Source organism: Rhinatrema bivittatum, chromosome 2 (genome assembly GCF_901001135.1).
Source record: "Rhinatrema bivittatum chromosome 2, aRhiBiv1.1, whole genome shotgun sequence".
NCBI lineage: Eukaryota > Metazoa > Chordata > Amphibia > Gymnophiona > Rhinatrematidae > Rhinatrema > Rhinatrema bivittatum.
In genome coordinates, this window is record NC_042616.1 from 157,643,511 (window position 1) to 157,664,778 (window position 21,268).

The following is a 21,268-nucleotide window of genomic DNA, read 5'->3' on the forward strand; positions in this document are numbered from 1 at the left end:
ATACTGGCAGGCTGATGTCGGGGCAGGGCCATATATCTGTGACATCAGCTTTTCTTACATCTCCATTTGCTGGTAGAGGTGCATAACCCACTTGTGGGGATTGGTCTGCCTTTGTTAGAGGAAAGGAAATTATCAGGTAAGTAGTAATTTCTCCCTTAGCTTTTAGAAAGAGGGTAAGAATAAAACAGTAAGGGAGAAAAAAAAAGTAGCAGAAAGTATGAAGGCATAAAAAAAAAGCTGTATTACTCATATAGTATCAGCAGTGCCACGGTGCTGATGATTCACATCATTGCTCCAAGGATTTCACAATTCAGAATACAGCACAGTGAGTAATAGATAGGGGACATGAACCAGTGAATTTAGTCTTGCAGCTCTGATCTCTAAGTCCTGTACTATAATGGCAAGCCCTAACAGATAAAAGACTTGAATAGAGTGTTTTGTTAGTCTGATATCTTTTAAAGTAGAGAGAGTCTCAAATACATTTTGTTTTCCAGATATTCTCAATAAGTATTCATGATGCATTTGCTTAGAATGGGTCTAATTTTCGTAAGAATAATATTACTTTGAATCTGTTGGTTGTTCTGAAAACTAGCTTAATTTTTACCCTTCAAAGACTAGAACTAGCCAGTCATTTTAAAACTGCGTGATCCTATGCAGTAAACATATTTTATACATTTGCTACTGATGTCCATGGTGTAGAATACTAGAAGCCATATTGGCCATGGAGAAACTGGAATCTTTGTAGGTTGTGATACTTTGTAGTGATGCATTAGTGAAATGGGAGGCTGTATGATCCTGCAAAAATTCTAAAAATCAAACAATCTTTTTTTTATAAAAGATTTATTTGAAAAACATTCCATATATAAAAAAGAGAAAAAGTAATGGGAACATATATATTTTACCTATACAAAGCTGTATATATTCTAGCAATGACCCATATATAATTAGTAGTATCAGTTGTATCCTGAAAGAGATACCCCCATAGGTTTTTAGCTTTTTGATAGAATGTTTGTTTTTTGAATGATAAAAAGGAATAGTTTGGTTATTACTCCTTTTGATATTTTGATTGAACCAGAGATAAAGATGATGCAGTACATGAGCTTTGAAGGTCGTCTTCTGCCCTAGCTTAATAGTATGGGATAAAACAGCTGAGAGTAATAGCACTATACTTAACAAAGGAGACATGGAACATTGACGTTTAGTTACAGCAATGGGATTAATAGTACTAAATATTTGTAAACTACTTGAGATGTTTAAGTTAGAAAAATATAAACTTTGCTGTAACATCCCCTTCACTGAAGACCACCTTCTGGTACATCTACTAAAACTGAAGTCACTGTAATAAAATGATTTTGAACTAAGGGGTACACAGCCAAACCACCATTGCTGTATGAGAGAGGGGGGCCTAAGCTGCAGGAAACTATTACCTGCCACTGCTGCAGGAAGAACCAGCCTTGTTGCCCTTGTTCCCACCTTCCAGATCATCTGTAGCATCTCCCAGTTTCTTGGCAACTGGGGAGAAGGCAAACCTTCACTATTACCATGAGAGGAGCAAGAGAGAGAGCCAGTAACAGAACTAAAGCAGAGGTAACAGACATTGCTGGGGTTAGTGAAAACACTGCACTTCCTGTTTCCATAGCTTCACTTCCTGTTGCAAGGCTTTCAGGTTAGAAATGATGCCTGCACAGGGGTAGGTGGAAGAGGCAGCTGCAGAAACCACAGTGCCTTCACTGTCCCCTTGGGTGCCTGCTTACCTCTCTTGAATCCCACTACTCCTGGGTTTGTGATGGTTGATTTGCTGTTTCCCAGTTACCATGGGAGAGAAAGCAGAGTTGGGGAGATGGAGTGGTGAGGGATGGGAAGAGTTAAGAAAAATGATTGGGAGGTGGGAAACACTAGGAAATATAGTCTGGCATTGGTCGTTTGAGAAGTGGAGGGAGCCAGATGGAAAGCTGGGGGTAGGGAAGGGTGTGTGTATGTGGGAAAGCCGGGGCTAGAGAAAGGGAGATAGAGGGCTGAGAGATAGGCGAGAACCAGAGATGTAGCTGGGGGGCTGGAAAGTTATGGGGAAAAAGAGGTGAGCAATTGGGGGGAAGAGGCAGGAAAGTGGAAGATTGGGAAATAAAGTAAAAATGAAAGAACTAAAGTGTTGGTAATGAAGAGAGAGAGAGAGTTGATGAATAAAAATGGAGACAAAATTAAAGAAAGATCTGAGCAACAGGTGAGGGAAAGATGAATGAAGAAAGGAGGCAAGCATAGAAGAAAAGAGAAAATGAAAAGGAGAACCAGGAACCAAAAGATAGACAAGATGATAGAAAAGAGACTGAGGAGAAAAATACCTTTCAAACAACCAAGATAAGTAATAAAACCCTTGTAAATAGTTTAGTAATATAGTTAATGTCAGCAGATAAAGACCAATATGGCTGCTTCAGTCTGCCCATAAGAAGATGAGAAGTGCGATGCAGGGTCAGATCAAAGTTCCTTTCAGACCAGCATCCTGTCAGTCCTGAAGAGTAGGCCCACTGTTTTGTTGCTCACTTGTAGGAATAAAAGCCAAATAATTATGGACTTTTCCTCCTGAAACTTGTCCAAATCCTTTTTAAACCCAGCTTGCTTTGACCACATCCTCTGGCAACAAATTCCACAGCTTATTAATTGTGCATTAAGTGGAAAAAATATTTTCTCCAATTTGTTTTAAATCTGCTGCTTGTTGATTTCAGTGAATGTCCCCTAGTCCTAGTACTATTTGAAAAGGTAAATAACTGTTCCCTATTTTATGTGTTCCAACCCACTCATGATTTTATAAACCTCTTATCAAATCCCCTCTATCGTCTCTTCTCCAAGCTGAAGAGCCCTAATCTATTTATCCTTTCTTAATAAGGGAGCTGTTCTATCCCCTTTTTCATTTTTATTGCCCTTCTCTGTACTGCATCTAATTCTGCTATATCTTTTTTTTGGGATGGGACAACCAGAACTGCACATGATACACAAGGTGTGGTCACGTAGTAAAGAAATAGAGGGACATTATGATGTCTGTTTTATTTTCCATTCCTTTCCTAGCATTCTGTTTGGTTTTTTTTTAACTGCTGCTGCTGCACACTGAGCTGAAGATTTTAATGTACTATCCACAATGATTACAAAATTGTTTTCCTTTGTGTATCTAAAGTTAGGTTTATTTTTCCCTATATGCATCACTTTGCAATTGTCCACATTAAATTTCATCTGCCATTTTGATTTCAGGTTCTCCAGTCTCACAAGATCCTTCTGCCTGTAATTGAATAATTTTGAAAAATTTTGTGTCATTTACAAATTTGATCACTTTGCTCCCTTTACCAGACTGCTAACGAATAAGTTAAACAGCACCAGCCCAGGGAGAGATCTGTGTGGTACAGTCACCTTTCTCCATTGGAAAAAATGACCATTTAGTTCTACTCGTTTCCTTTTTTTTTTTTTTTTAAACATTATCAATCCATGTAAGATAATGCCTCCTATCTTATGACTCGTTAGTTTTCTGAAGAGCCTCTCATAAGGGGACTTTGTCAAATGCCTTCTGAAAACCCAAGCACAGTGTATTGATGGGCTCACCTTTATCTACATGCTTATTTACACTTTGAGAGAATTCTAATAGGTTAGTAAGGCACAGCTTCCCTTTGCTAAATCCATTCTAGCTCTTCCCTTGTAAGCCATGTTTATCCATTTTTATTCTTAATTATAGCTGCCACTATTTTATCAGGGTATTGCAACACAAAGGGTAATCTTTAGGGTACCACTCCCTATCTCACTGTCAGAAACACAACCACAAATTTTAGAGAGACACCAATTTTAACTAATATTTTATTTATTTGAAATACCCGCATATATCCCTACATAGACATTTAAAACTAAGCTAGCACATTCACACATTCATACACCAAAGTAAAAACACCACATGTAGTTTGAGATGTTAAATTGAAATTATCATGTCTTCTTTTCGTAATAAATACACTTATTAACCTAATTGTTCAACAATACAAAGTGTAAACCTTATAAATTATCACATACACAATTATCAATACATGTCATTTCCCTCAATTACACGTGTCATGATAATAAATCATCACACTATCTATAATGTATCCACATTCATTTGATCAAGGCCCGGCACGTGTAACCCTCTCCCCCCTCCCACGCGCATAAAGCTTTTAAAATCCGGTCCTCAATGCACTATTAAGCTCTGGAATTTGTTGCCAGAGAATGTGGTTAGGGAAGTTAGTGTAGCTGGTTTTAAAAATGATTTGAATAAGCTCTTGGAAACTGTCAGATTTCATTTTAAATCATTCTAAAAATAGTCCTGCCACATTGGCCAGCATTTCACTGTTACAGCTGCTTCAGGGCGATTCAGCTCTCTTGTAGTGGCATTAAATTCTTGAATTCAGCTAGACTTAACATCGGCGCAACTCTGCTCTCTTCAAATTTGGCAGGACTATTTTTGGAATGATTTACAAAGAGTTCCATCAACAAAAAAAGCTGTTTGAATTTTTGCGTGGCGGTGCATGTTGTTCATCTGACAATTTCCATAAATATTGGAGATGGACATTTAAGTTTACTTTGAACAAATGGCATGAACAGAGTGAGCAAGAGTTTAGTTTTTATAAAAAAAAAAAAAAAAAGAAAATACATAAAAATGTTGTGCAGTGAACACAAATTTAGAGAGGGTAGGAGGTTTTTGACCCATGATTGAATTGTCTGAGGCTTATTATTACACATAATACAGGCCAGAGTCTGAGGTCTTTTCCTCCCATTTAGATAGATTAAAAAAAAAAAATCAGCCATTGATGCAAGTTAGAAATTTTAAAAAAATTAGTGGTAACAGTTGATTTGTCAATGGGTTCATATTAATTTCCACTTTGCCTGTTTGTTTGGAGTGTTTCATCAAACAATGGGCCACATTTACAAAATATTTTTCTAATAGTCCAGAATGGAACCAAAGCCTTAATAAATCAGACCCAATGTTTGCTGCAATTTTATAATATCTATTGTTTTGTTTTTTTACTAAGCTGCTGGGCATGTTATCGGTGAACAGCCCCATTAGAAATAATGGGAGCTGTAGTAAATAACCAGGAACCTTCATTTTCAGTTTTCATTGTATTTTTCCTGGGAATTTGTCTATGTTTATGACAACGAAAATAAGAGAAATCAGTGGAAAAAAAAAATTCATCATTTTTCCAAGTAAATCTTTTTTGTTCTTGTTAAAATAAATAAATAAAAATAAAAATAATCCCAGGAAAAATAAAAATGAAAACAAACATTCCTATAAATAGCAAATGATGCATGCCGCAGGTGAGTAAATAATGCCCAGTATTTGTAAGTTTAATGCAGTATGATCAGAACATGCAAAACTTGTAAATTTGTACTTAACTTACAGTATTGTTAGAATTCATCTTGAGAATCATATGGAAGGCGGGCTACAATCCAAATATTATTAATACATTCACAGGTATTTACAAAGCCTTTATTAAAAAAAAAAAAGTTTGTAAGCCCTCCCTTTTGTTATCGTAATACATTTGATACTAAAGATTTACTCACTGACAGCTGGATTTAAGCTGCTGGTTAATTACAAACCTAGGAGACTGTGTTCTCTAACTATCGTCGAAAGGAGAAAATAGAACAAAGGTAGCAAGACCTACCGCTTCTTAACAGAAGAGCAAAGGCCAAGCGAGGCACTTGTGTAGCTCCAGTTTCTGAACAGCTGTTTGCGTCAGCGCGTTACTTCAAAAGTGTTTCTCCGCAGTCCAAGGCCAGTGGCTCGTAATTGCTTGAATTAGTGATCCTTTTTTGGTTTGCTGCAGATGAGGGGGTAAAGCGCAAAGCAAGTGAAGTGGCTTCCCTTGTTAGAGAAAGACGGAGGAGAAGGTTTTGATCTCTTTGTTCTGCAGTTTATAATTGGGGGCACAGAATTCTTCTGTACTTTGCTTTTTTTGTTCGCTACAGAAATTGGTCACAACAAGATTGTGTTCTTCAGGTATCCCTTTGCTTATATTCATTATCCTCATCAGATGAGTGTTTGTATGTAAACATTGGTAAGCAAAGGAGTCTTCTGGCCTCATAAAGTAATATGCACAGCAGGAGTTTCTCTTAATATCAAACCTTTTGGGGGGGGGAGGGGGGTTTCCCCCCAAGAGAGCTAACGTTTGTTTTCAAACTGCTTGCCTAACCTATCCAGCTTTCAAAGGGGTAGGATGCATATACTTTCCTTTTCAAAATTGCCATAGGTACCCATGACCTTTGCACCTTCCTTCTGCACTGATAGATTTTTGCAAGGAAAATAACTCATGTAGAATTGAAAATATAGTTTACGCCAGGGGTGGGCAAACTACAGCCAAACCCGGCCTGAAAATCAATTTTTTTCAGGCCCGCGGCCTCCTCAGATTTTCCCCATTATCTACAGCCCGCCAGAACCTTGCAACAATATCATCAACAATAGCCTGACATCACAGGCCATTGTTGATGACTTTGATCTGGATGTCGGTAGCCGGAGGTGGCGTCAGCAGCTTAGGGAAAGCAGCATGGCGCCAGCGTCCATCAATTAAGAGGAGCAGCGGGGCAGGAAGAGCAGGAACATCACCCAGCTGGAATCAGCTGTGTTCTGCAAAGATGGCCGAGAGTAGACCTCATCCCACCGGTGCTGAAGGCGAAGAGAGGCCTGTCTCTTAGGGTTCACCTGTACCGCACTCTGTTGTCTCTGCAGGCCTCACAGTATTAAAAGCGTGTGAGGGTAGCATTTTCTCTGTGCTGATCTCGCCGTACATGAGATCAGCATGCAGAAACTGATGCAATCGCAAATCTTTTATACCACAGGAGCAGCAGAGCGGGCTTCTGAAAGGATGATGCAGCAGTGAAGAAGTAAAAGAGTCTGAAAGGCTCAGAGTCTGCCTGGTGTGAGTGTGTGAGAGAGAAGGAATGGATGCCGGCCCGGGGGGGGTTTCTGGGTGTGTATAAGAATGAATGGGTGCCGGCCCGGGGGGGGTTTCTGGGTGTGTATAAGAATGAATGGGAGCTTGCCTGGGTGTGTTTGTGTGAGAGAGAGATTGAATAGGTGGGTCAGTGTGTGGGTGAAAGAGAGCAGTTGTGTCCAACAGCTCCGCCCCCTCTCTTCCCGCTAATGCTAATCCATGACAATCTCGAGGTATCTGGAATTGAAAAGTTCCTAAGTGTGGAGAGTGGGGAATTTTTTTAAATCCTTACTAATTTTAATGATTAGATATTATTTGAGTTTGTTTTGAAATATTTTGTGTGTGTTTGGAACATTTTTATGAGTTTTTAACTATTTGATATTATTCTGTTTGCTAATTCTCTTTAATTATTCTTTTTATTGGTGTGGTTGCTGCTTTGGTTCTCTCACTGTTGGGGTATACTTGCCACTGTAACATCCCCTCACCCCTGTGCTTGTTTTAAGGGGGATGTATGTCGTCCTCCCCCCCCCCCCCCCCCCAACACACACAGGGATCCTGGCCCTCGATTCCTATTAGTACCAATAATGTGGTCCTCAAAAAAATAAAAAAAAGTTTGCCTACCCTTGGTGTACGTACATTATTTTCCTGCCCCTCTGGGATGTCTCCCTTAAATGTGGGTAATATTACACACATGGTGAAACAGTGGGCATGATTTTATCCACTTGATAGGGGTGGGGAAAATTCCACCCCCCACCCACAGGTGTATAAATAAGGGAGTAGATTTTCAAAGATCATTAGACATCCAGTCGTGCTGAAAATCTCTCTATTTAGAACATAATATTTTAGCTATTTAAATAGAAGTTAATTTTCAGAGGCCAATATTTTGAAAAAGCTGGCCTCCTAAATTTAGGAACCTAACAGGGTCAATTATCAATCTGCATTAGGGCCTTAACGTGAACGATAGTGCTGTAATGCACATGACAAATAACTCAATGCATAAGGAAATTCAACATTGAGTATTCCAATGGGGGAGGAGTTTGGGCGGAGTTTATGGAAATGAGGGTCAGTAGCGCCCATTGCAATACAGCGACACAGGATTTAGTGACGGAAAGAACTATACCTATTTTTCGGTGTGATAGGCTTACTTTATGGAGAAAATATTTTTAGCAGAGAGAGACTATGAATATATATATGTACCACTGTAGAGGGGCACTTTGAATTGGGGGTGGTTTTGGAAGGTGGTGTTACAGAAACATTCTGAGGTATTCATAGTAAAATTGACATCACTAAAGATTTGTATTCATTACACCGGATGAAAAGTTGATTTGTGTGGTAATTAGCCTAACCATGCTCTGTTTTTATCGCAGGCGCTATTTCCACTATTTTAATAGCTATATTTATAGCCTTTTGATAAACCGAAGCCTAAATCAGGATCACAGTTTCAGCCAAAAATTCACTTAAATTTAGCTATCTAAAGCTTAAGAGTCCTAAATTTAGGTATTTAATTAATTGCCTAGAGTTAGGTCCTAAATTGTGAGCATAGTGTTGAAAATCAGTGCTAAGCATCTAACTTTCTTCCCTAACCTAAGTCTGGCTCCATAGCCCCACTTTTTGGGCTCCTAAATTTAGGAGCCTCTTGAAACTAGGAGCCCAAATTTAGGTCCTCAGCCTTAGTAAACTTTCAAAGGGTCAGTTTAGGAGATTAACTCCAAAGGTTATGAGCTTAAACCCTTTGAGAATCGGCCTCCAAATGCTAGAAAGCTTATGTGCAAAGTATACATATGAATGAATTTAAGCATTATGCCCTTAATTAGCATGTTTTATGTTTTTAGGCCCCCTCTTTCTTATTTGTGTTTAGGAGAACTTATCCAAACCTTTTGTAAACACAGCTACACTAACTGCACTAACCGCATCCTCTAGCAACAAATTCCAGACTTTAGTTGTGAGTTAAGTAAAAAAAAATTACCTCTGATTAGTTTTAAATGTGCTACTTGCTAACTTCATGGTGTGTAGTCCTTCTATTATCCGAAAGAATAAATGACTGATTCACATTTACCCGTTCTAGACCTCTCATGATTTTAAACACCTCTATCATAGAGAGAGAGAGAGAGAGCAAAGAAAAATAACCCATGGTAAAAGAAAATGCTGATTTAAAGCCATTTTGGAAAATATGAATATGTAACTTGTCATAGGAAAGTGCCAAAACCTGGATCAGCATTGTTGTAAGAGGGCTAGGAATTTGGATACTACTTTTATCATATTAGTTTCACAGGGTAGCTATTATTCTTTGTATAATCCATACATGAGTGTGTATTATTATAAACACAATAAAACTAGAAATACAGATTTGAAATGGCAGAGTTAGGGCAGGGAAAAACTTGCTACACTAGGCACCTAATTTAGGAGTCTAAAGCTAAACGGATTAAGGATAACTTTTTAAGAACTATGCGTAGCCCCATAAACGTCCGTGTATGGCTACGTGCGGGTGTATAACCAATACGAATCATATCCATGCTGGTTATGAAATACTCATAAATCTTCCCTGCAACATATGCACATATGTATAGATATGCAGGAATATATAAGTATGTTAGCTGGATAAGTTTCCAAAACAAAAGAGCTACTTATCTGGCTAAGTAAGTTAGCTGGATAAGTATCAAAAAGCATTACTTAACTTTTTTTGAGACTTATTCAGTACTGTTTTTGGAGACTTTTCCAGCTAAGTGTGGTGGCATTTAGCACCCTGCACTTATCCAGCTAAGTGGCGCTGAACATGTGTATGAAGCAAAAAAATGCATATTTTTTATCTTTTAAAATTATATCATGGATAATTTGCGTTTGAAAATTAAGTAGAATTTGCCCACATACATCCCTGTTTACATGTGTAAGTTGGCAAATATTCTAACATGGGGAAAAAGCCACAACAATGTGTGGAACGACGAGCAAACACACTAAATATTAATCCAGCAGGTGTGTGGCGACAAGGTAGAAAAGGTCCAAAAATAAGTTTCAAACAATCAAAGAGCAGAGAGAAATTAATTCCAAGTGGTCAAATATTTACTAAAACATCCGTCCCCTGAAATTCGAGCCATACTATTGCAATTTTTTCTGTTTTCATTGTTTAGGCAATTTGCTTTACGTGGTTACACAATTCTACCTTTGCACAGTTCTTCATTATTCACATGCCCACTTGGGATATTTATAGGATTAAATGGGGTATGTATACTTTCTATATTTTTATTCGTTCAATTCTCCTCTGCTAATTTTGCTGCACTGATTATGTCCTACGCTATTTTTACCTTCTTTGTTTTTGTTTCTGCAGAGATTCCTTTCAGTGGTGTATTGCCAGTGATGTGATATATTATGTCACTCGTCCCTCCCGATGCAACCATAGCGAAACACAGTTCCGTGTCGGGGGACTAATGTTTCAATAAATATTTGACCAATTGGAATTAATGTTTCTCTGCTATTTAATTGATTGTTTGAAACTTATTTATGTACCTTTTCTACCTTGTCACAACACACCTGCTGGATTAATAAATATTCTAGCATGCACACACAAAAGAAATGAACCCATTTTCCAATCCATCCACCAGTTCGCCTACTCAATCTGTTTATGTAATAGCAGGTGCATGTGTACATGCTAATTTTTCTGCACATTACATTTTGAAAATTCACCCCATTCATTGTATATCTAAATTTAATCTTCTGCATTGCCAGTTCTTAAATTTGGATGAATTCTCAGCCAAATATAAGGTGTCCTAAGAGTGACTGAAAATTTCTTAAATTTAGGTATCTAAAACTTGGGAGTTTTAAATTAAGTGGTGAATGTTTTGGTTTTTATTTTTTTTTAAATTAATACCATTTTCATTAGACATATAAATGGCATTACATTTACATGTCTCGTGTTTTCAAAATTACATGCAGACATCTAAATACAGGTTTTAGTCATTACTTCTATGCCGCCTTTTCTAGCTGCTATTTATGCCTGTGAATTAGTTTTTATTTAAAAGGGTTTGTTTTTTTTGGGGGGGGGGGTTTGTTCACATACATTTTGCTTTAAGAAAAACCTAGTGAGGCTTTTAATATTTTTTTAATTGATGTTTTTGTGTTTTGTTGTGCTGTTAGATATCAGTAGCTGATCTTCCTGGATTGATTGAAGGTGCACATATGAACAAAGGGATGGGCCACAAATTCCTCAAGCACATTGAAAGAACCAAACAGCTCCTTTTTGTGGTAAGCATCGGTGAATACTTCTATTGATTTCCTTCGGACTTGTGAAAACATGCCAGTGGATAACGTCCATTGATAATCGAAAAATAAATCATTGGAGGTGATGTTTACCTCCCTTGATTTCCAAACAAACATGAGAATATGTCCAAATTTACATGTCGGTTTGGGATGGATATCGCCTAATGGCAGTGTTGTGTGCTGCCATGTAGAAGACCTGTGTTTGATTTTCAGACCTAGCTCGTGTTCTTCCATTCGGCTGGGGATGCTGTGGCAGTACCACTCAGACCTTTGAAGGCACAGAGTCCCGGCCACAGTGGGAAAAAGTGATCCCTACTGATTGGCTAAGAGCAGGTTTGTGGTGCTGGGTTCAGGAAGGAGCCACAGTCTTTGCTTCTCAGCCAGAGGATTGTTGCTGCAATCGCTGTGCATCTTGGAAGGGGGAATAAAATGGGGTAAAAACTTGAATAGTTGTGAATAGAGGCTTATAGTATAACAGCCCATCCGATACCAGTTCCGACTAAGCTGGAAGTCCAAAAAAAAGGCAGATGGAATATGCAGGGCCAATAAAGAAAAACGAAATTTAAAGGAATCTTTGCTTACAGCCCAAGTGGATGGATGGAAGATACTTTCTGTCATTTGGAATCTGCTATGTTTCTGTTTGTCCCATATCAGTCTATGTATTAACCGTAGATAATTTCGCTCTCTCCTCTGGCACAATACCTGACTCTTTAAAACAAGCCAATGAAACTTCTATAACAAAAAAATATTCAGTGTCTCATCACGAGTTTTCCAATTTACGTCCGATTTCTTTTTCTTTTCTGCCTTTTCTTTAAAAAAATAATTGAATCAGTAGTTCTACATCAACTTACCGACTACTTAGATGAACATAATATAATAGACCCACACCAGGATGGCAGAAACACTCTTACTGTCCATCTTTGGCACCATAATAAATGGCTTTGATGCTAATTCAGATTATATTATGGTTCTTTTAGATATATCTTCCACCTTCCATTCTCATTACCCATCTACAGTCTATTGGTATCACTGGAGCAATTCTTGAATGGTTCAAATCATACTTAACAGGCGTCTAAGCTGAGTTCTTTGCTCAGTTCTTCTACGTTTTGATTACATCTCTCTTTCTATGGCATGTGAAATCAGATACACATTCGGGACGCAATTTTTTCAAACACCGTTTAGATTTGATTGTTTGAATTCATTCCTTTCTTCACTAATGGTCTTAAATGCATGGTAAATGTTGAAGCCCTTCCAGAATTCTTTCAGAGTTGGTCAATCGTCTCTCTCAGTTGTCTTGATAGCCTGTGAAAATATGCACCTAACCTAGTAGGCCTTGAAGGATGCTATAACTCCATGATCCGTGTTCTGCAACAATGAGGGTGGTGTTGGATGGCAGCAAAACCACTTTGATGTTAAGATGCAAGTCAACAAGGAGTGGGGGATGACCATGGGCATTGCTGAAGAGAGGGGAGGGATTCCCCTCCTGGAGTTTCAGCACGCTGCACACGGGAGACTACAGTTCAGACTGTAGTGGTGTCGCTTCCAGCCTGCTGCATGCCAGATGGAAGCCTCTCACTGGTCGTAGTTTGCCTACCCCTGCTACAGAAGTTACACAGATAACAATACAATCCTTAGACTTCAAGAAAATGATTGCTTCATCTGTATCACCAACACTATCAATCAGCATTTTAAGATAACTTACTATTCAGTTTGAGCAATATCCTCTAGCAACTCCACCAACTCAGTTTTACAATGCTTCTAAAATAGCAATGTCCCATAATTAACCGGTCTCGATGAAAAGATGCTTTAATTCTGAAAAAGTTAAAACAGCCTTCTTTCTGATCTTAACAGGTAACACCCCCTTGATCTACCATAGCTACAGATGTGGAAATTTTTCACCAGCCAAGTTTGCAGTAAGGCTTCCGATGTACAGTATCAGCTTTTAAAAACAAGATTGCTTTTCATGCATTAATATTTTGGTACTCTGCAGGTGCTGGCATTTCACTTGAGACACGCTGGCTTGAGATTCTTTTGAGAAGAGAGAGGTTTTCACAGGAGAGTTTAAACAGATGCTGGCATTTCACTGCAGAATGTATATAAAGAAAGAGAGGAAAAAAAGGGCTTACCAAGTGCTTGTACTAATTAATCATATTTCAAATGAGAAAAAAAGGCAAAAATCAGGCACTTTAATTCACTGGAACCACTGGAGATGCCGCTGCTTTGTACTCCGTGGCACACCTAAATAGCCCAGGCTGAATGTGAACACGCTGAGGGCTCTGGACATGTTGAGGTGAACGCCAGGCACTGGACGTGCTGATATCATTACCTGGCGCCAGGACAGCATTGTATGATGGATCACGTGCTGGAGGGCTGGGGCAGGTCCCTAATTCTGAGGTGACGAAAGTGCAATGTTACCGTGAGGATTCCCTGTAAATGGCCAAGGAGGAAGACAATACTTAAACCATGTTAGAGATGAAAAACATTTAAAACAATGTAAAAAATATAAAACATTACAACTACAATTCAGGAAAAGAAATGTGGAGTTGTGGACAATATGTTGTCTAGTTAAATCACATTTTGATAAAATTAAAGGTTAACGAGCTAAACGTTCGCCACATGAGTAAAATCGGTGGTATGTACAGCATACCGAAGTCATTAGAATTGTATAACTTAAAGCCGATTTGCAGTAATAATGTACAAGCCATGACTGCACTGGCATATGTGGGGCAAGGGAGAGCCTCAGGTCAATCTGAGCCGTTTTGAATTTCAGCCCAAGCAGAGTGGAATCAATGGGGCATTGCTTCTGCCCCATGGACCTAAGAGTGCCATCAGGTATGGAGGGGGTGCCAGGGGCCTTGGTTGGGAGCCCTCTTCCCTTTGGAATTTAGGTGGGGTGGGCGGTCTTGCCAGCAGTGGAACTATTACCAAATTCTTGGTTGGTGGGGCGGGAGAGGGAAATCTTAGCCTGGGAAGGGGAGGCGCATAACTCAGGACTAATTGCCCCTTGTAAAGGTCACAGGCTGGGTGTAATCCCACAGGTCTTAATCTGTAATAACGTGCTGTTTTTAACTCAGTTTAGTAAATAGTTGTTGGCATTCACATTAGGGAAAAGGATTGTGGACAATACCTTGTGGTATACCTTGAAATCTTCAGCTCAATGTGTAGCAGTTAATTTTTTTTTTTCCCAAGAATCGGAAAGGAATAGAAAAAACTGCAGATACCATAATGCCTCTGTGTGGGTCAGTGGTGTGATCGCATCTTGAGTATTGTGTGTGGTTATGTTTGCTTCATCTCAAAAAAGATAAAGTAGAAGTAGAAAAAGGTATAGAAAAGAGCAACTAAAATGATAAAGGGCATGAAATGTCTCCCTTATGAAAAAAAAAGCTTAAACGGGTTAGGGCTGTTCAGTTTCGAGAAGAGATAACTAAGAAGTGTGATGTATGATAGAGGTTTATAAAATGCTGAGTAGGAATGAGAGATTAATAGGGATTGATAATGTACTGTTTCAGATAGTGCTAGGAGCAGGGGACACTCCATGGAATTAACGGGTAGAAAATTTGAGTATTTTTTTCACTCAACACAAAGTTAAGCTGTGGAATTTGTTGTCTCAGGATGTGGTCAAGCCCAGTAATATAAATGGGTTTAAAAAAAAAAGGTTGGGACTAGTTACTGGAGGAGAGAACCATCATCAGTCATTAGCCAGGTAGATATGGGAGTGAGCAACAGAGAATGAATCTCTCCATTAGGATCTTTTGGGTACTTCCAAGTGACCTGGACTGGCCACTGTCAGAGCTAGGACTCCAGGGCTCAGAAGACCCTTGATCTGACCCAGCGTGGCACTACTTATGTTCTTAAAGTCTTTACACAAATGAACATTTTGTGTTGTGAAGAAAAGTATACTTACTAGGAAGAAGAAAAAATGTACACTTTTTTTTTATTGGTGCTTGCAAAATGAGATATCAATCATAGAGAGCATATTTTATTACGCACCGAACTTCCCATACAGTTGTCATTGTACAAGGACGTTACATCAGCTGACAGTGCTCTAAAGACAGAATGCAGTGGACAGAGCAGAGACAAGTCAGAGGTAAAGTTGTTAAAACAGGAATCTTTGCCTTTAAGACCAAATTAACAGGCATTCAGCTAACTTCAGTTTAAAAGGCTTTTCGCCTTAAAAACTATTCAATCTTCCCAAAATAATTCTGAGGTGACATAAGTGCACTTTCTAATTGAATTGCAGAATTGAAAGAGTACTGTCTTTTTTTTTTTGGTCTATAGTTTTTGGGTGGGAAGTCTAGGTGAGCTGGTGATTGCATGTATGTGCACAAGTAAGTATTTTCATAAGAGGAGTATGCTGACTTTCACACACTATTGAAAATTGCCCTCTAAAAGAGAATGTTTACATTTTTTGGCAGTTTCTAATCTCTCACTCTTTATTGTGTTTAGGTTGATATCTCTGGGTTTCAATTAGCTTCTAAAACTCCATTCAGAACAGCTTTTGAAGCCATACAGCTGCTAACAAAGGTAAGTTCTCCATGTCTCTTCTAGAAGCCTGGCATTGTTCATCCATCCCACATAAGTCAACCAGTCATGCTACTGAAAGTGCTGTATCCAGGGCAATATGGACAAGCATGAATAGGATTTGCAATGCTGCACTGCAGTGGCCCTATTTCTTGTGCTAGTGGTTGATTTCAGGGGTCATGCATGAGTAATTATGAACCATTAGTTGATCTAAACCACCTGTAACTTTGTGTTTTTGCAAAGTAATTTAGACTGCTGTAATTACTGTATGATTAAGTAAGGATAAATGAATTACATTCACCTAATTATTGTCAAATCTGATTTTTCTTTTCAAAAACATGTGACTAACAGCCCCTAAGCATCAACAGTTTGATCTGTAGCTGTAATGTGTTCTCCAAGGACAAGCAGGATGGTAGTCCTCACACATGGATGATGTCATCAGATGTAGCCTGGCATGGAACTTTGATCTCAATGAATCCAGAACTTTCAAACATGCCCTACTGAGCATGTGCAGCTGCAGCCATTACCCTGCCCCCTAGGCAGAGTCCTTCAGTATCTTTTTTTTTTTTTCCTGCGGAGCCATGTCATCGCAGGAACTGTGTGCTCACGGGATTCAGCTTTGCTGTCTTCCTCACAATCTTTGTGATTTTTTTTTTCTAGAGATGCAGCTGTTTTATTTCCTTTACCTTACAGTAGTTTTCTTTTCTTTCTCATTTCTCTCGCTCCTCTGTCTGCCAGCCACATGGTGGGCTTTAGTCATTGTGCAGTCTGACAGAGTCTATTTCTTTCTTTAAAAAAAATAAAAATAAAAAAAAAAAATATATATATATACACACACACACACACACACACACACACACACACTGCATCTGCAGTTTAGTTTCTGTGTCCTCTCCTTGCTCTGTCTGTTTTTCTACCTTTTGTCCGGTGCTGGTAGGACTGACTGAGTGCAGTCCATGGATGCCTCTGTTCCATTCCATGCTATGGATTCCTCAGCTAGGGGCATGGCCTCGATGCTGCGGCTGCCCTTGGGGCTGTCGAGGTTCATGGCTTTGTTGCCATCATGGTGCAGTCGGGGCCGTCATGGAGGCCATTGGGCCCTGGTCGTCCCCACGACCGTCGACTGCCGGGGTTATTGGGAGCCCTCAAGTGCCACTGAACCCCTCGAGCAGCAGGAACTTCGGCCTTGAATGGCTCAAGAGTCAGGTTTGCCCTTGAGGCACCTTGGTGAAGTCCTGATGGAGCACTGAGGGGCATTGTGCTGTCCCATCACTGGCCTATGGCTATTGGGCACCATGGATGCCAATGATCTCGGAGGCACTGAGCCGCTGTGGTCAGGAAGCATTGGAGGCCCAGCCTGGATTCGTGCACCATTGGTGTTAATAAGCCGCTAGCGAGGCTATTGTCAGCCATAGCCGCTGGCGAGGGATGCCATCGAGCTCAATGGATAGATGAGCCGAGGGGAACAGTCTATGGTGCTGGCAGTCATCGGTTCCTCTGGGCACTGATAGGCATGTCAGGACCATGTCAAGGCTGCAGAGCCTCTGCCTACAGGTGCCCCTGGCATCCTTGTACCTCCAGTCCATTGATGCCTTCAGGTACCGGGGTCGCTATCGGTGCTGCTAGATCTGATACTTCAGCACATAGAGTCTGTCTTAAGCCCTGCCATTGTTGCTGATTATTTTCCAAGCGTTGCTTGGGCTTTTCTGCCCATTATGCCTTTCAGGCACATATGGGCACACTTCTGCTGAGACATTTTGTCCTTCGGATGTCAGTGGACCGCAGTTTCTTTCTGGGGAGTTCTCGGGCCCCAGTTGGGTTTTCAATTGTCTTCTAACACCGAAAACTGTGCAGTCCTCGTCCAAGAGTCCTTCTTTTGTTTATATCTCTAGGCTTTTTCCTGTATCCAGGAGGTTACTGATCCAAAACCCTGCTTGTAATGTTTTCCGTGATGCGGAGTATGCTTTTGTTCATACTCACATCACTCCTCTGCCTTAGGCGCCCCTGCTACGCATGAGGGTTTTATGTTTGTCATTTCTGTGTTTTTTCTTTGTAGAACCCAAACTCTTGTCCAGTCTGGTCCCCTTGGGGATTGGCTGCCCCACAGGCAAAAGGGAGACTGGTAATGCTTCTGCACTGTGCTGTTTCCCACTTTGTCCTGCTCAGACAGCCTTATAGCTAGGGATTCACCCATGTGGGAGTTGGTTGGACTCCTTTAACAACACTCCTTTTAATATCCCTCACAATACTTCACCATCAACTTCCTGGTCGAAATTTGAACCAATTTCCAGCATTAAATTAGAAAAGATGCTTCAAAAAATAAACCCAGCTCGACATGAACTCGATTCTATTCCTACCCGAATTCTAAAGGAAATATCACATATTATTTCTCCTACACTAGCCGCAATTATAAACAAGTCACTTGAAGAGGGTCTTCTCCCATCTAATCTGAAAACTGCAACTATTACTCCTATCCCAAAGAAAAAGAACCTAGATCCCAATGATCTAAATAACTATCGTCCAATCTCAAACCTTCCTTTACTTGCTAAATTGATTGAGAAAACTGCTTTGCTTCAACTAAATGAACATCTTGAAAACAACAACATACTTCACCCCGCTCAACATGGCTTCAGAAAGAACCGCAGCACTGAAACCCTTCTGTTAAACTTAACTAACAAATTAATAAGAGGCTTTGATAACAATCTGAACCACTTATTAATTATGCTCGATCTATCTGCTGCCTTCGATACAGTAGACCACAATTTACTAATATCAAGCCTTGCCAACATAGGACTTGCCAGAAATACCCTTGATTGGTTCACTTCATTTCTAAAAGACAGGTTTTTCAAAGTCACCTTTAATAACTTCTCATCTGATCCCTACCCTCTAGATACAGGAGTGCCGCAAGGATCTGCCTTATCTGCCATCCTCTTTAATATTTATCTTCTACCACTCTGTCACTTCATCTCCAATCTTGGCATCACCTTCTTTCTTTATGCTGACGATATTCAACTACTAATCCCCATAACATCTACCATTGAAGAAGCAATATACCTCACAGTAAAATACCTCAATTCAATCAAAATTTTTCTCAACCAACTAAAACTATGCTTAAATATGAACAAAACCGAATGGATCTTAATAAAAAGAAACTTCTCAACTCATTCTTCTCAAATTCCCTACATTCAAATTGACAACTCCAACATTCAAATGAAGAATCCAATAAAGGATCTTGGCATCTGGATTGATTATGATCTGAGCCTTAAGAATTGCATAGCTATAAAAACGAGAGAAGGCTTTCATAAACTCCAGATCCTCAAACATCTCAAACCATTACTGTACCCGAACGACTTCAGAACAATTCTTCAAACCCTCATTTTCTCAAGCCTAGATTATTGCAACGCAATTTTCTTAGGACTACCTAAATCCTCCCTAAAACCACTACAATTACTACAAAATGCTGCTGCACGAGTGCTTACCGGCAAAAGGAAGTTTGATCACATCTCCCCAACCCTAAAAAACCTTCATTGGCTACCAATTTCACAAAGAATTAAATACAAATCGTTAACCATTCTACAAAACGAAATTTACAAAGACAACAATTCATCTCTGGACAACATGATTGCAATTCACAAATCACCCCGCTCTTCAAGGTCTTCTGACAAATTACAGCTAATCATTCCTCCTCTCTCATCTGCGAAACTATCCACTACTAGACATAGAGCCTTCTCTATAGCTGGACCGATAGAATGGAACTCCATCCCAGGATATCTAAGTTCCATCAAAGATTCCAAAACCTTCAAAAAAGAACTAAAACATGGTTGTTTAGACAATCATTCACAGACTGATATGATCAATATCAACCTTCATCTTGAACCCTAATACTTCTTTAATAAGTTTCTTCTAAATTAAGCCTTAAATTGTCTCATACTAACATGTTATACTCTGCTTTTGCCGAGATGTTATTTCTATATTTTTGTATTGTTTTATAATTTTATAACTTGTTCATTGTATGAAGTTGTTACACTGTAAACCGGGGTGAAGGCACTCAGCTATACTTCGGTATAAAAAAGAATATAAATAAATAAATAAATATTATGGACTGAAGGACTTTGCGTAGGGGGCAGGGTGATGACTACAGCTGCACATGCTTAGGGTATGTTTGAAAGCTCTAGATTCTTTGAGATCAAAGTTCCAGAGAGACAATAGAATCTGCGGCATCCTTCCTCACTGATGCAAGCTCAGACCTAGTGCACACCTCAGCCAGAGGCGTTGCCTCGGTAGTAGCAGCCAGAAGACAACTATGGTTACGTATTTGGTCTGCGGATGCGATATTTAAAGCAAATCTCACGAGAATCCCCTTAAAGGATCTCTCTTGTTCAGGAGCAAATTGGAGAAGTTAGCCAACAAATGGGGCAAATCTCCAGTGCCCCGACTCTCGGAAGATAGAGGTAAAAGACCCCAGCATTCCTCCCCCAGAAGGACCAAGGGCAGAGGTTCGCAGCGCTTTAGACCCTACAGGAACGCACAGTTTCAGGTACCTCGCCCCTACGGAAGGACCCAGTCTTTTCAGAGCTGACACACCAAGAGGGGAGCAGGACCGGGGGCAGGCTCCAGCCGTACCCCACAATGAGAAGAGACTGCCCGATCCACAGGAAGAAGCCAAAGGGGGGTCGACTTGCCCTCTTCTACCAAAGATGGGTCGAGATAACGTCGGACAAATGGGTCCTAAACATTTGAGAGGGGTACTCTTTGGAATTCCACAGCATCCTCCGAGACAAATTTATGAGATTACCCTGCCACTCCCACGCCAAGAGACTGGTAGTAGAAACCACATTAACAAGACTACTCAGTCTGAAGGCAATAACTCTGGTGCCCGCGCCCCAGCAAACTACTGGGCACTATTCCATCTATTTTATCATTCCCAAGAAGGAAGGGTCATCCGACCCATCTTGGATCTCAAAAATGTCAACAGTCATCTACGGATGCCACATGTCCGCATGGAAACTCTACGCGTTGCGATACTGGGTCACTGTTACCAGTTCTGGGCGCTACCCTCCGGTTTAGCAGCTGTCCCCAGGATCTTCACCAAAATGATGGTGGTTGTGGCGGCAACACTGAGGAAGGAAGGGATCCTGGTACATCCCTACCTCGACGATTGGTTGATCAGGGCAAAGTCTTTGGAGGACAGCAGGCAGGTGACCAGCAGAGTCAAGAGCCTACTGCAGGAGCTCAGATGGGTCATGAACACAAACAAAAGCGGTCTACAGCCCTCTCAGTCACTAGAGTTCCTGGTGGGGGCCCGGTTCAACACCAAACAGAACAAAGTCTTCCTTCCCCCTCTGAGGAGAAGGAAACTGATGGAACAATTACGACAATTGATGATCAATGCACGCCCCAAGGTATGGGACTACCTTCAAGTCTGGCCTCATGGTATCAACCCTGGAGGTCGTTCCGTGGGCAAGGGCCCATATGCGACCGCTCCAACGCTCCCTACTGTCATGATGGAACCCACTGTCCCAGGACTACTCAATTCACCTCCAACTACCATCAGAGGTTCGGGC

The 21,268-nt window shown here is 40.2% G+C and overlaps 1 protein-coding gene across 2 annotated transcripts in view; it reads left to right on the forward strand.

Moving 5' to 3' along the window:
• Positions 1–21,268, forward strand: part of LOC115084217 (GTP-binding protein 10-like) — a 665,348-nt gene that overhangs the window by 634,080 nt on the left and 10,000 nt on the right. For both annotated transcript variants that reach the window (XM_029588786.1, XM_029588785.1), the window contains 2 exons: positions 11,061–11,168; positions 15,630–15,707. In XM_029588786.1, coding sequence (XP_029444646.1) covers positions 11,061–11,168; positions 15,630–15,707 — 186 coding nt within the window. The remainder of the gene's footprint in view (positions 1–11,060; positions 11,169–15,629; positions 15,708–21,268) is intronic.